The sequence below is a fragment of the Aquarana catesbeiana genome, linkage group LG08 (assembly GCF_042186555.1).
Source record: "Aquarana catesbeiana isolate 2022-GZ linkage group LG08, ASM4218655v1, whole genome shotgun sequence".
Lineage (NCBI taxonomy): Eukaryota > Metazoa > Chordata > Amphibia > Anura > Ranidae > Aquarana > Aquarana catesbeiana.
The window spans coordinates 302,789,687-302,805,145 of NC_133331.1; the positions used below are offsets into that span (position 1 = coordinate 302,789,687).

Consider the following 15,459-nt stretch of genomic DNA (forward strand, 5'->3'; position numbering starts at 1 on the left):
TATTATGTCAAGAGCCAGAAATATTTCACAGACTCGCTACACACCATGTAAGTGTTGTCATTAGGCCACAATGGAAGTCGGAGAGAATTAGACAGTTATATGTAACTAAAGTGTTATTTTCCAGCAAGGTCCATAAAGACACGGATGAGGGAGTTTGAGGTGGAGAAATTTGACTGGCTTGCACAGAGTCCTGACTTTAACCCGATGGAACACCTTTGGAATCAATTAGAGCAGAGACTGTGAGCCAGGCCTTCTCATCCAACATCAGTGCCTCACCTCACAAATGCACTTCTGGAAGAATGGTCAAACATTCCCACAGACACACTCCTAAACCTTGTGGACAGCCTTCCCAGAAGAGTTGAAGCTGTTATAGCTGCAAAGGGTGGGCCAACTCAATATTGATCCCTACGGATGAAGACTGGGGTGCCATTAAAATTCATGTGCGTGTAAAGGCAGGCTTCCCAATACTTTTGACAATATAGTGTATCTGGAAGGAAAAAAGTTGTTTTTTTGTGTAAAATTTCACATTTATAGATTAAACAGAATTGCATCACACTTGTCAAGCCTTCAATGGTTTAGGCTGCAATTTCTTAGAGAGATTGTTAATAGATTGCACCTGAAACCAAAAAAAAAATTAGTGTTACTTACTGGTAACATCTTTTTCAGGAGTCTTTCAGGACAGCCAGCTATGAGAGACCTCGGCTCCTCCCTTCTGAGGAAACACCGCCCAGCCTAGATTCAAAAGGCATGCTTTCCCGCCAGCTCCTCAGTTCTTCAAGAGCAACTCTGGCCAGCTGGGGGAGACATAGGAACACATCATACACCATAAATTACTTCTTGATGGTTCCTGAGTCAGGAACCCAAAAGGAAACCAACCAGGGTGGGGACATGGTGCTGTCCTGATTGACTCCTGGAAAAGAAGTTACCAGTGAGTAACACAAATTTTCCCGTAGCGTCTTTCAGGACAGCCACCTATGAGAGGATAAGCGAGCACTTACCCTTAGGGTGAGACTACGGCTTACAGGACTCTGTGTCCAAAGAGCCTGATCCCTTTGCTGACAACAAGATCAGCCTCTACTGTCGCGTAAAAGGTGGGAGAGTTGAATCACGTTGCCGCTGCACAGGTCTGGCACAGAGTAGCATCAGCTTCTTTGAGATCTCCCTACATATAGGCTTGTCCGATTGTTAGCTTATGCCATCTTGCCCAGGAAATAGAGGCTGATCTTGTTGTCAGCAAAGAGATCAGGCTCTTTGGACACAGAGTGCACTCCACCCAGCCAATGTGCCAGGTATATCAAATGTCAGGATGTACCAAATGCCAGCATGTGTTTGGGGCATGCAAGATACCTCACACAAACACAGGGAGAACCCACAACTTGACGCAAGTACTGGAATGTTGGGCATCTGAACCAACCACCTGCAGTGCTGCCAGGCAAAAGTGTCAGCCACCCATGCCTTCTCCCCTGGATAGCAGCGCCAGAGTCACCAGACCGCTCGGGGAACTGACTCTCTTCCCCATCAAATCAGTGACCCCAGAGCTGAAGAGTTAACCACTGAGCCACTGCATAAAGTGACTTGTCAAAGGTCAGAAGGAGCTGACATGAGGATAAGATCCTATGTCTCCAGGAAGACTCCCATGGCTACACTGGTTGTGAGCTATGACTGCCTCACCATTGTTGCCTTTTTGGTGGCCAGCCTCCTGTTTTACCACACAGTGTAATTTCCACCGCACACACTCCATACACCTCGTGCAGGAGGGAGGAAAATGTTTCCCCTTCAACCAGTCCCTACTGGTTACAAGGGGGAAAACACTCAAAGGATGTGCATAGAAGTACAAACACTTCAGGCTTACCTGTGAGGTGCTGGGGCCTGCTTCCACTGCCTGTGAAGGTGTCACAGAGGAGTCCACCCCAACCCTCTGCTGGGTCTTCTCTTTGAATGCCATCCACCAGCATCCCTGAAACATTGCTCACTGCCTTGTTCCACCTGCAGGAGGTGCAGGTGCTGTGCAATAAATAGGACATGCACAGGTTCTCAGGTCCCCAGCAGTTAGAGCTTTAAGGAATGGCTTGAACTCACAGCAGCCAGAGGACTTACCACCAAGCCAACTGCTTCCTTTATAGTAAGTGTGCTCATCCTATTTCTTCGGGATTAGGACTAGTGGAATAATGGCATGAACCCATGGAGCCAGCACACCATCCAGAGCATGCAACACTGAGCCAACTGCTCCTTTTAGCCTTTGAGCTACCATCCATGCGCCCCGTTCGCGCCGTATAGAGACTGTATTCTCTCTCTGCCGCCCGCTGATGATGTCATATACCCTGGAACGGAAGTGACCATGCTGGATGCTTCTTGTGGGCCAGCTTGGAGCGCAATAGCAATAGCTCTGCCCCCTCATGCTGCGGCTTCCTCTTTTCCCTACACATACTAGCCGTGCTGTCAGCGGAGAAAGCACTCTGCCATGCCGCCTATGCGACTGCACTTATCTAGCCGCCTGTGTGACCTTTCCAGCTCCCCATCAGCCAAAGCCCGGCTTGCCTTCAGCATTCGCGGCTGGAACCGGAAGCTGCAGATAAAGGAGCGGTGCACACCCCCCGCCAGAAGCGACGTCATCCACCACACAGCCCCACTGTGAGCTCCATTGCGACTCTCAAAAAAATGCGAGGGGGAGGGAACAGCGCCTCCTCCTGAGTCTCCACTGAGAACCTGAAAGCGGGCCCCCGGAGCATCTCACAACACAATGTTCGGAGAGCTGGGGTGGCAACAGAAAAACAGTGTGGCTGCCAGGTAACCTCTCTCCGAAGCATAGCACCGCCACTAGTCCCCAGAGACCTCTGTCTCCTTACCGGATATACAGCCTTCAGCCTCCCTGTCCATGACCTGTTGGGGGTAATTGAAGAGTGTGTTTTGGCAGCAATGCTCAACAGTATTCTCCCACCCCTCTAGGGGTATAGATCTTGACCTAAAAATTCAAGAGAGGAACCCATGGGAGAAGATGATCTGTGGTCCACCTGCAGCCAAAAGTGGGGGTGTTTAACTTTAACACTGAATGTGGTATAATAGCGTCTGAGCCTACTTGTATATACAAGACACATGTATGCCATATTCCTTCTACTCACAGAATACTTCTTCATTACAAAGGAACAAATGAGATTCTTACAGACACATGAACATATGATGCAAGGAAAGAAAAAAATGTTTAAAGGGAAAAAAAACTCGACAAGTAAGCAATTCACATACTTATTTTTTCCATACTTTTACCAGCAATATTTTAAGATGGTTACAGGATCTGGTGGTTATTTTTTTAACCATTGCAGTGTTATCTTATAATATTCACATAGTGAAAATAGACGGGACTCCCCCTTTAAAGACATAACTCTCAAGGTTAAGATCCTCTCCTATTATACCGAGTGGAGCACAGAGACAGGAAGAGCGTGATTGTACACAGGAAGTGATACAAGAACTGGAGAGGAAGTGATGTCAGGTGCAGACAGGAAGTGATAGACAGGAAATGATGCAACTTATAAACAGGAAGTGATGTAGGGGTCTAAAAAAGGAACTTCCAGGTGAGAGGTGAGAGGTGAGTTGTGAGGAAGCAAAGAGAGGACACTGGAATTGGCAGCAGAGGAGGTAATAGCATATCCATTTATTTAGAAGGACACAAGGATCTCTACAAGGACATAACGATGGAGAATCAGCCGTCCCTCACATCACTGGGTAAGAGGAGACTTTATAGTAAAGGAGAGAGCAGTACGGAGGGTCCACCTAGATCACCCATCATCTGATAAACACATAGAAACAATGTATTCAGTCAGTGTGTGTGTTTCCTACAGATGGATCCAGTAATGGGAACCCACCAGAGAGATGTCCTCGTCCTCTGTATTCCCAGGATTCCACACAGGAAGATCACACCATCCCTCACCATCATCAGGTAGGTGGGACTGATCAACTAGAACTGTATGCTTTGAGATAACGTTCCTCAAGTGTCAACTCTTTTACAAATCTATTCTGTCATGTTTGGGGTTTAGGGTAAAGAACTGAAAGACATCAAAGTGGAGGTTAAAGTGGAAAAAGAAGAGACGTTTTGGGATGAGCAGTCTATGGAGGAGGGAGGTCCTCTGAATACCCAGGATCCCACACAGGAAGATCACACCATCCCTCACCATCATCAGGTAGATGGGACTGAGCCACCAGAAACTCTAAAGTATTTTAAGCTATGAGATATTTTTCTTTGTAATATCTTGCGCCTTTTTAATAATGTATTTTATCATCTTCATGGTTTAGGATGTGAAATTTCCCCTTCCTCTGTGTTCCTGGGATTCCATACGGAAGGATAACACCATCCCTCACCATCATCAGGTAGGTAGGACTGGGCATGTAGAACTAAATATATATTATAAGCTATGAGATGACATTTCTATGTAGTCTCTTGTTTTAATGCTTACTTCTACATCTGAAGTTCAGCCTTTGTTCCCCACAACCCCTATCCCCATGTCTAGCTCTTTTGAGTGCCTTACATTTTCACCCCCATTTGTATTTATTTTTCTTTTTAATTCATATACATTCTATTCCTCTGTGGGTCTTAAGCTCAGTCACATGTCTTTGTGGGTCCTCTTCCTTTTTGTGTTCTTCCAATGGAGGGTACATACTGAATAATATGTTATTTTTCTCTTTTATATCTGCCTTGAGTTGACTTTAAATAGATGTTTTCTACTTCTTTGGGGTTTAGGGTGAAGAACAGATTAATATAAAATCTGAGGTTAAAGAGGAAGAAGTAGAGACATATGTGGTGGGTGATCAGCTGTCCACGGAGGAGGCTGGGGTGACTATGAAAAGTGAACAGGAAGAAATGTCTCTACTTATCGACACAAGTAAGTATAAGCACTATGGAAGACATGGCTCACAGTCTCATTTTACTTCTCAGTATAAGGATTGTAGTTTAAGGGGAAAATGTTAGATAATTATCAGATCTTCACATCGCCCTGTAGACAGGTGCTAAAAGGTTAAATATATTTGTGTAATAAAGGGTTAATGTGTGGTGTGGTAAGAGCTAACACTTGGTGCTGTAATGTGCCTTCCCCTGCATGTGTCACTTCCTGCTTCTGAAGTGATATATGTAGGAGGAGACTGGACCTCGGGGTCTGTCCGTGTATGGGAGGCGATCAGTGAGGACGCTGTACAGATGTGAACTGAACTGTATGGTGGAGTTTCCCCTAAGAGGGTCCCCAGGATGGGTTCCGAGGATTGGACATTTGAGGCTATTTACTGGGATGTAACTAAGCTATAAAAAGTTAAGAACAACTCCACACAGCACAGCCAAATCCAGTACATTGTTATTAGAGGGAGAGAGAGGAAATCCAATTGTGATTCTGTATACCTCATGTTTACTTCTATAGAACCTGTACAGAACTATAATTATAACTTTTTTCAGTAAAGAACCTATTGGATAAGAGTAACTGTCTGTTACTTTGGAAGAGAAGGTGCTTTACAGTGCATCAGGGAGAACTGTGGAATGAAATGTACAATTCAGTTAACATTTGATGTCATGGGGTGATAAGGAGCAGTAGCCAGTTTGGAGAGTGAGAGTGGTAGTGGCCGGTGATGGAGGTTCTGTAGTTCAGGGTAGCTTGGCACCCCTATGTTAGGACCCACTGCAGAATAGAACCCTCCTACCGACCATGCCTAGAACCACAGTGTGCAAGGCCTCCTGAAGTAAGTGTGGTGGTTTCTACCTTTTTGTCTTGTGCTGGTTTGTGATTCATGCCAAGCTGGCCATCTCCATCCTTTGCACGCTTTCAGTACCTGTAAACGTGTATGACCTCAGTTTTTAGCGATAATGTAATTCTAGTAAGAAGCTCTTGTCTCGTGGTGCACTGGAGTTGGCACATCTGGAGTACGGATCTCTACATGTAATATTTCACCGGACACATGCTTCTTGTATTTTTAATTTCACATGAGTGCATGGGGAGGTAGAGCTAAAACTCCAGTTATTTATGAATTATTGACATTTTTTTTTAACTTCTTTCCAACAGATGGATGTGATGTCAGGAATTCCTCGGAGAGACATCTTCTATTATCTGCTGATTGTAAGTCAGAAGATAATGTCATCACACAGGATCCTCCAGGAGGAAATCCAAATACACAAAATATACATCACAGACCTTCCTGTGCGGAGACATCAATGGGTCCCTCTGATCAGGGGGAATCTTCTCATCAATCACGTACTATGATTGTAAATATCCATGTAAGATCTCACATTGCAGATCAATCAACAGATCCTTCTAATCCTGAGGAAACTTCCTCACCCTATGAAGGGGTTCACAGAGTTGAGAATCTATTCTCATGTTCAGAGTGCGGGAAATCTTTCACTCAGAAAGGAAACCTTTTTTCACATCAGAGAATTCACATGGGTGAGCGTCCCTATTCATGTTCAGAGTGTGGGAAATCATTTCATAAGAAAGATAACCTTGTTAAACATCTGAGAATTCACTTTGGTCAGCGTCCTCATTCATGTTCAGAGTGCGGGAAATCTTTCACTCAGAAAGGAGGCCTCGTTAATCATCTGAAAATTCACACCGGTGAGCGCCCCTATTCATGTTCAGAGTGTGGGAAATCTTTCCATAAGAAAGATGGCCTTGTTAGACACCAGAGAATTCATACGGGTGAGCGTCCTCATTCATGTTCAGAGTGTGGGAAATCTTTCCGTAAGAAAGATAATCTTGTTAAACATCAGAGAGTTCACATGGATACGCATCCTTCTTCATTTTCAAAGTCCGGGAAATCTTTTAAACATGAAGAATTGCTTAATAAACATCAGAGAATTTCCATGGGTGAGCGTCCTTATTCATGTTCCTCGTGCGGGAAATCTTTCACTCAGAAAGGAAACCTTGTTCAACACCAAAGAAGTCACATGGGTGAGCGTCCTTATTCATGTTCCTTGTGCGGGAAATCTTACATGAGGAATGATCATCTTGTTACCCATCAGAGAATTCACTCGGGTGAGCGTCCTTTTTCATGTTCAGAATGCGGGAAATCCTTCACTCATAAAAGATACCTTGTTGAACATCAGAAAATTCACAAGGGTGAGCGTCCTTATTCATGTTCACAGTGTGGGAAATCTTTCACTCAAAAAGGAGACCTTGTAAAACATCAGAGAATTCACACGGGTGAGCGTCCTTATTCATGTTTAGAGTGCGGGAAATCTTTCACTCATAAAGGAGGCCTTGTAAAACATCAGAGAATTCACACGGGTGAGCGTCCTTATTCATGTTCAGAGTGCGGGAAATCTTTTTCTCATAAAGAAGTCCTTGTTGAACATCAGAGAATTCACACGGGTGAGCGTCCTTATTCTTGTTCACAGTGCGGGAAATCTTTCAATCATAAGGGAGACCTTGTTAAACATCAGAGAATTCATACGGGTGAGCATCCCTATTCATGTTCAGAGTGCGGAAAATCTTTTATTTTTAAAGGAAACCTTGTTCAACATCAGAGAATTCACACAGGTGAGCATCCCTATTTATGTTCAGAGTGTGGGAAATCTTTCACTCGTAAAGGAGACCTTGTTAAACATCAGAGAGTTCACTTGCGTGAGCGTCCTTTTTCATGTTCAGTGTGTGGGAAGTCTTTCTCTCATAAAGAATACCTTGCTAAACATCAGAGAATTCACACAGGTGAGCGTCCTTATTCATGTTCAGAGTGCGGGAAATCTTTCCTTAGGAAAGATAATCTTGTAAAACACCAGAAAAATCTGTGTAGTGTGTATGGTGGGGGGAGAGCTGTCGGAGAATGTAGTGTGGATGGTGGAGGAGAGCTGTCGGAGAATGTAGTGTGGATGGTGGAGGAGAGCTGTCGGAGAATGTAGTGTGGATGGTGGGAGGAGATCTGTCGGAGAATGTAGTGTGGATGGTGGGAGGAGATCTGTCAGAGAATGTAGTGTGGATGGTGGAGGAGAGCTGTCGGAGAATGTATTGCGGATGGGGGAGGAGAGCTGTCGGAGAATGTAGTGTGGATGGTGGGAGGAGAGCTGTCGGAGAATGTAGTGTGGATAGTGGGAGGAGAGCTGTCGGAGAATGTAGTGTGGATGGTGGAGGAGAGCTGTAGTACAGACATTGATAAAAGAGATACAACACAGGAGTGCAGAGAGTGTTTAGTGATGTGGACACTACTGAGAGAACAATGTGTGATGAGGATGCAGACATTGATGATATAGGAATTTTCCTACCTACCGCTGAGGACTTTTCTGCATTGCAATGTAAAACTTCAGAAGAGACTGAAGCTGAAAGGAGCCGTGGTGATAGAATTCTCCAGCACTGTAGGTCGAGCTAATCCCCGAGATCTGGGCTCTACGCTATGAACACTTTCAGGAAACACATGGCAGAATCCCAGATGAAAAGAGGGCATTCCAATATCTTTTGATAAAAATAGGGAAGATGTATTATCCACAAAATAGAATAACTAGACCATAATATTTTACAGTGATGTCAAATGTGTAAGTGTTCTATGAAAGGACATGAATGATAATAAATAAATGAGTCCTGTCTATAATGGTAACTGTTATAAAACATTGTTAAAAATGTATGTATTCATGCAGTTAATGTGTGTACTTTATAAATGTGTGCATCAATTTCAGTTTGTTTTTAATTCTTTTGTTTTGCCATAATTATAAATAGGGATAAGTTGAATGTACCTGGGTTTAATAGAACAAATGCTCCTGAAATTGGAATCCTGTAGCCGAACCTCAGATATCAGTAATGGCCATTTTCTGGGCAAGAGATTGCCAAACTCAGAGGCAACTAGGCAACAAATTATAAATTATCTTTCAGCAGGAAGAGGGTCTTTTCAAGCATCTTAAAGGTCAACATTTGAAAAACAATTTCAAACTGCCTTCTTAGCGGATGCAGAAGTCCCGTTTGCAGTTTGTGAGAAGCAATGTGGGGGACACAGCCTAAAAACAGAACGCTATGTGTGGCAGAAAACTAATGCCCCGTACACACGGTTGGATTTTCCGATGAAAAATGTCCGACCGGAGCGTGTTGTCGGAAATTCCGACCGTGTGTGGGCTCCATCGGACATTTTCCATCGGATTTTCCGACACACAAAGTTGGAGAGCAGGAGATAAAATTTTCCGACAACAAAATCCGTTGTCGGAAATTCCGATCGTGTGTACACAAATCCGACGGACAAAGTGCCACGCATGCTCAGAATAAATAAAGAGATGAAAGCTATTGGCCACTGCCCCGTTTATAGTCCCGACGTACGTGTTTTACGTCACCGCGTTCAGAACGATCGGATTTTCCGACAACTTTGTGTGACCGTGTGTATGCAAGACAAGTTTCGGCCAACATCCGTCGGAAAAAATCCATGGATTTTGTTGTCGGAATGTCCGAACAAAGTCCGACCGTGTGTACGCCCTATATCACTGCACATCATCCTGAACACACCATCCCAACTGTGAAACATGGTGGTGGCAGCATCATGTTGTGGGGATGCTTTTCTTCAGCAGGGACAGGGAAGCTGGTCAGAGTTGATGGGAAGATGGATGGAGCCAAATACAGGGCAATCTTAGAAAAAAACCTGTTAGAGTCTGCCAAAGACTTGAGACTGAGGTTCACCTTCCAGCAGGATAACAACCCTAAACATATAGCCAGAGCTACAATGGAATCAGAATGGTTTAGATAAAAGCATATTCATGGGTTAGAATGGCCCTGTCAAAATGCAGACCTAAATCCAATTGAGAATCTGTGGCAAGACTTGAAAATTACTCTTTACAGATGCTCTCCATCCAATCTGACAGATCTTGAGCTGTTTTGCAAAGAAGAATGGGTGGTTCTACAAATTATTGAATACAAACGCACGCCACACTTTTCAGATTTTTTTTTTTTTAAATTCTGAAAAACGTTTATCATTTTCCTTCCACTTCACAATTATGTGCCACTATGTGTTGGTCTATCACATAAAATCCCAATAAAATACATTTTTGTTTTTGGTTGTAACATGACAAAAGGTGAAGAAATTCAAGGGGTATGAATACTTTTCCAAGGCACTGTATGTTATTCTAACAAACAAAAATGTGTTTATTAGGTCAGAGTCAAGAGCCAGAAATATTTCACGTGCTCTCTGCACACCATGTAAGTGTTGTTACTAGGCCAAAATGGAAAACAAAGAGACTTGGCCAGTGTAATATTTAGCTAAATTAAAGTGTAGTTTTCCAGAGCCACAAACAGGAAAACCAATGTATTCTTTGGGCAGTATGTACTCCTTTTTAGCTAAGAGGCAATGTCAGCGGTAGAGACCGTGCAGATTTATTCCTGATTTTAAAAAAAACTATTTTTTTTAAGACTGTAGACCGAAACATACTACATATTTGCAGCAGTCTGTTTGATAGTTTGCTATTTCAGAGAGAGAGAGCGCAGTCAGAATTTATATTAAACAAAAATGGTTGTCTTTTTCCTACTAATGAAGATATTAAGCCTTTTGTAGATAGTTCAGAATTTCTTAGGGAGAGAGCAAGCGCATTGCACTTAGAAATAAAAAAAATATTAGGAGAATGAAGAAGGAAAATTGTTCAATTTCCATCACAGATATTCAGCCTGTAAGAAAAGCCTTCAATTTCGGAGTGATAGAGCGGGCATATTACACCTGGAAATAATACAGTAGTGTCCCGATTCAGAGACTGATGAGGCCAAAATATAGAACCAATTTTACAGCTGTCCATCTAGAGCCCTTTTTTACTGATCAGATAGATCCTTCCTATACAACCATTTATCCAACTGTACATCCAGAGCCTCTGGTTTATAGACCGGATACATCCTCAATATAGAGCCATTTATCCAACTTTACATCCAAAGCCTCTGGTTAGACATGCATAATTCATTTCAGTCTGAATATAAATTCAGATGAATTTTTGGTTGATCGGAAATTAGGATGTATCCAAAACTCCGAATGAAATAGTAACAAATTTAGTTGAAATTATTACATTTTCTTTTAAAATATTTGTTTTCTAACAAATTCCAAATTTTTGGAACAATTTGGATCAGTCGCAAAATTATTAACTGTTTTGAAATCTGTGAAGAACAGCTGGTTGTTGAGGAGCGGCCTGGGAAGCCGACTGCCGCATTCTTAACAACTGATGACTCATCAGCTGTCAGTGGGCTTCCCCGCTGACAGCTGAATGTAAACGAAAGAATGCCGTCAATAGAAAATTCAGAAAAAAACAGCGTGGGTCCCCCCCCCCAATCCATACTAGGCCCAGCAGGCCAGAAAAGGGTGGAACGAGTGAGTCAAAAACTAGAGTTGTGTCTTTACTTACTTTTTACACTTTTTTGGTGAATGGGTAGGGGTACTTTGGGATCTAGGAGCCCCCTTTGTAAATTGGGGGGGGACCCCACACAGTGTTTTTTAGCATTTTTCATTTCCGTCATTCTTTTAATTTACATTCAAATCAGCGGGGAAGCCTGCTGACAGCTGATGAGTCAACGGTTGTAAATGACGCAGAGGCCGGCTTCCCAGCCCGCTCCTTCACAACCAGTTATTCTTCACACAGAATTGCAATTATTCCAAAAATTTGGAATTCGTTATAAAATTAATAAATGGAACGAAATTTAACAAAACGATACTAAATGAATTCCGAAACAAACCGACAAATTTAAATTAGTAGCATAACTAACCTATCCAAAATCAATTTTTCCGTCCTGCACATCTTATCATAGAACCATTTATCCAACTGTACATCCAGAGCCTCTGAATTATAGCCCAGATACATCCTAAATATAGAGCCATTTATCCAATTATCCATACAGAGCCTCTGGTATATAGACCAGATACAGGCTAAATATAGAGCCATTTATCCAACTGACCATCCAGAGCCCTTTGGTTTATAGACCATATACATCTATATATAGAGCCATTTATCCAACTGTCCATTCAGAGCCTCTGGTTTATAGAGCAGATACATCCTAATTATAGAGCCATTTATCCAACTGTACATCCAGAGCCTCTGGTTTATAACCCAGATACATCCTAAATATAGAACCATTTATCCAACTGTCCATCCAGAGCCTCTGGTTTAAAGACCAGATACATCCTGAATATGGAGTCATGTATCCAACTGTCCATTCAGAGATACTGGTTTATAGACTTATGCTGAATACGGCCTTCTTGGGTGTGATATCAGAGCTGTCAATCAAGTGACATTTTATATCAGTAGTTTCTAACCTCAGTCCTCAGGTAACCCAACAGGCCAGGTTTTTGCTATTTTCCCTTAGCACCCATTCACACTGGTGCAACTTGTCATGCAAATCGACAGGTCCAAATCGCATGGCAACTCGCACCCTACTGTCAGCAATAGAACTATTCAAATCGGCGCGCCAACTTTGTGGTGCCCCACCAATTGGAAAAAGAAGTTCCTGCACTATTTTTGGTGATTTCAGGTGCGACTTACATAAACATCTGTGCATGAAGTCACACAGATGTCAGCTAAGTCGCACCTGAAGCCGCACGGAAATGCTTCTTTGAAATTGTGCGGTTTCAAGTGAAGTTACACAATATCAAAGCCGCATTCAGTGTGAACGGGGGGCTTAGATATAACAGCTGTAATACATAGCAAGCCATTGTCATGAATTACAAGCACTTGTGCAAGGTGCAGGAAATCCTAGAAACATGACCTGTTGAGGATAATTGAAGAGTGTGTTTGGGCAGCACCTCTCTACAGTATTACCCTGTGCTCCTCCCCACCTAATCCCTAATTACAGTGGAACAAATGAGTCTTACAGAAACATAAACACACAATGCAAGTGAAGGAAAAAATATGTAAAGATAAAATATAACAAGTAAGCAATTAACATACTTAATTTTTCTGTGCTTTTACCTGCAATTTGTTAAGATGGTTACAGGTATGGTGATTCTTATATTTTTAAAGCTTCGCAGTGTTATCTTATAATATTCACATACTGAAAATAGACAGGACTCCCCCTTTAAAGACATTACTCTCAGGGTGGAGATCTTTTCCTATTATATCGAGTGGAACACAGAGACAGGAAGAGTGCGATTGTACGACACAGGAAGTGGAACACAGAGACAGGAAGAGTGCGATTGTACAGACACAGGTCTACCACAATTAGGAGGAAGTGATGTCAGGTGCAGACAGGAAGTGATGCAACTTAGAAACAGGAAGTGATGTAGAGGTATAAGAAAGGAAGTTCCAGGTCAGAGGTGAGTTGTGAGTATCAAAGAAAAGACGTTGCTGGAACTGGCAGCAGAGGAGGTAATCACAATAATTCACTTAGAAGGACACAAGGATCTCTACAAGGACATCATGATGGAGAATCAGCCGCCCCTCACATCACCGGGTAAGAGGAAATTTTATTGTAAAGGAGAGAGCAGTACGGAGGGTCCACCTAGATTCCCCATTATCTGATAAACACATAGAAACAATGTATTCAGTCAGTGTGTGTGTTTCCTACAGATGGATCCAGTAATGGGAACCCACCAGAGAGCTGTCCCCGCCCTCGGTATTCCCTGGATTCCACACAGGAAAGTCACACCATCCCTCATCATCATCAGGTAGGTGGGACTGAGCAACTAGAACTCAAATACATTGTACAATTCTACACTTTGAGATAATATTCTTCTATGTCATCTCTTGTTTCCTTTCACAAATATTTTCTATCACACTTGGGGTTTAGGGTGAAGAACTGAAGGACATCAAAGTTGAGGTTAAAGTGGAAAATGAAGAGATGTTTGGGGATTACCAGTCTATGGAAGAGGGAGGTCCTCTGTATTCCTGGGATTCCACACAGGAAGATCATACCTTCCCTCACCATCATCAGGTAGGTGGGACTGAGCAACTAGAACTAGAAATGTCCCCATCCTCTGTATTCACACCATCCCTCACTATGAGCAGGTGAGTGGGACTGGGCATGTAGATCTAAATATGTGTTCTAAGCTATAACATTAAATTTCTATGTAGTCTTTTGTTTTAAAGCTTACTTCTACATCTGAAGTGCTGCCTTTGTTCCCCGCACCCCCCAATCTCCGTTTCTTGCTCTTGTGAGTGCCCTACATTTTTCACCCCCCCGTTTTTATTTTTATTTTTTTTTTATTTTTAGTCAATATGCATTCTTTCTCTCTGTGGGTCTTAAGCTCAGTCACATGCCCTTGTGGGTCCTTTTTCTCCTTGAGTTCTTCCAACAGGAGGTGCATACTGAATGACCTGTTCTTTGTGTCTTTTATATCTGTCCTGAGTTGACTTTAATAGATGTTTTCTATTTTTTTGGGGTATAGAGTGAAGAACGGATTAATATAAAAGTTGAGGTTAAAGAGGAAGAAGTAGAGATATTCGTGGGAGATGATCAGCCGTCCACGGAGGAGGTTGGGATAACTATAAAAAGTGAACAGGAAGAAATGTCTCTACTTATCGACACAGGTAAATAACAGACACTATGGACGAAAAAGGTCACAGCCTCGTTTTACTTCGGTGTATAAGGATTGTAGTGTAAGGCCAGTCAAGTTCCTCCACCCCAAATTTGCTCATCCATGTCTTTATCGACCTTGCTTTGTGCACTGGTCCAAATCATTTGGTGGAGGGGTGATTATGGTGTGGGGTTGTTTTTCAGGGGTTGGCCTCTTAGTTCCAGTGAAGAGAACTCTTAAGGCTTCAGCATACCAAGGCATTTTGGATAATTTCATGCTCCCAACTTTGTGGGAACAGTTTGGGGATGGCCTCTTCCTGTCACAACATTACTGCGCACCGGTGCACAAAGCAAGGTCCATAAACACATGGATGAGCGAGTTTGGGGTGGAGGAACTTGACTGGCCTTATACACAGAAGTGTATGAATCCTGACCTCAACCCAAAAGAACACATTTGGGATAAATTTGAGCAGAGACTGCGAGCCAGGCCTTCTTGTGCAACATCAGTGCCCGGCTTCACAAATGTGCTTCTGGAAGAATGGTCAAACATTCCCAAAGACACACTCCTAAACCTTGTGGACAGCCTTCCCAGAAGAGTTGAAGCTGTTATAGCTGCAAAGGGTGGGCCAACTCAATATTGAACCCTACAGACTTAGACTGGGATGCCATTAAAGTTCATGTGCGTGTAACAGCAGGTGTCCCGATACTTTTGACAATATAGTGTATATGTAGGAGGAGACTGGACCTCAGAATCTGTCTGTGTATGGGAGGTGATCAGTGAGGACTCTGTAAAGATGTGAACCGCACTGTATGGTGGAGTTTTCCCTTAGCGGGACCCTGGGATGGGTTCCAAGGACTGTATTTTTTATGCTATTTACTGGGATGCAACTAAGCTATAAAAAGGTATAGTGAGCGCCACATAGCAAAGCCAAATCTGGTACAGTATTATTAGAAAGAGAGAGAGTGGAAATGCAACAGTGATTCCGTATATTGCACAAACGTACTTCTATGGAACCTGTACAGAACTGTAAATATAACTTTATTTGGTAAA

The 15,459-nt window shown here is 42.8% G+C and overlaps 1 protein-coding gene across 1 annotated transcript in view; it reads left to right on the forward strand.

Moving 5' to 3' along the window:
* Nucleotides 1-3,521: 3,521 nt before the first annotated feature.
* LOC141106874 (uncharacterized) overlaps nucleotides 3,522-15,459 on the forward strand; it is a 35,904-nt gene continuing 23,966 nt past the window's right edge. Inside the window, exons 1-11 of the mRNA XM_073597803.1 lie at nucleotides 3,522-3,717; nucleotides 3,834-3,931; nucleotides 4,029-4,172; nucleotides 4,285-4,359; nucleotides 4,730-4,871; nucleotides 6,033-7,849; nucleotides 12,055-12,160; nucleotides 13,215-13,346; nucleotides 13,463-13,560; nucleotides 13,683-13,826; nucleotides 14,281-14,422. Coding sequence (XP_073453904.1) covers nucleotides 3,687-3,717; nucleotides 3,834-3,931; nucleotides 4,029-4,172; nucleotides 4,285-4,359; nucleotides 4,730-4,871; nucleotides 6,033-7,849; nucleotides 12,055-12,160; nucleotides 13,215-13,346; nucleotides 13,463-13,560; nucleotides 13,683-13,826; nucleotides 14,281-14,422 — 2,929 coding nt within the window. The 5' untranslated portion in view covers nucleotides 3,522-3,686. The remainder of the gene's footprint in view (nucleotides 3,718-3,833; nucleotides 3,932-4,028; nucleotides 4,173-4,284; nucleotides 4,360-4,729; nucleotides 4,872-6,032; nucleotides 7,850-12,054; nucleotides 12,161-13,214; nucleotides 13,347-13,462; nucleotides 13,561-13,682; nucleotides 13,827-14,280; nucleotides 14,423-15,459) is intronic.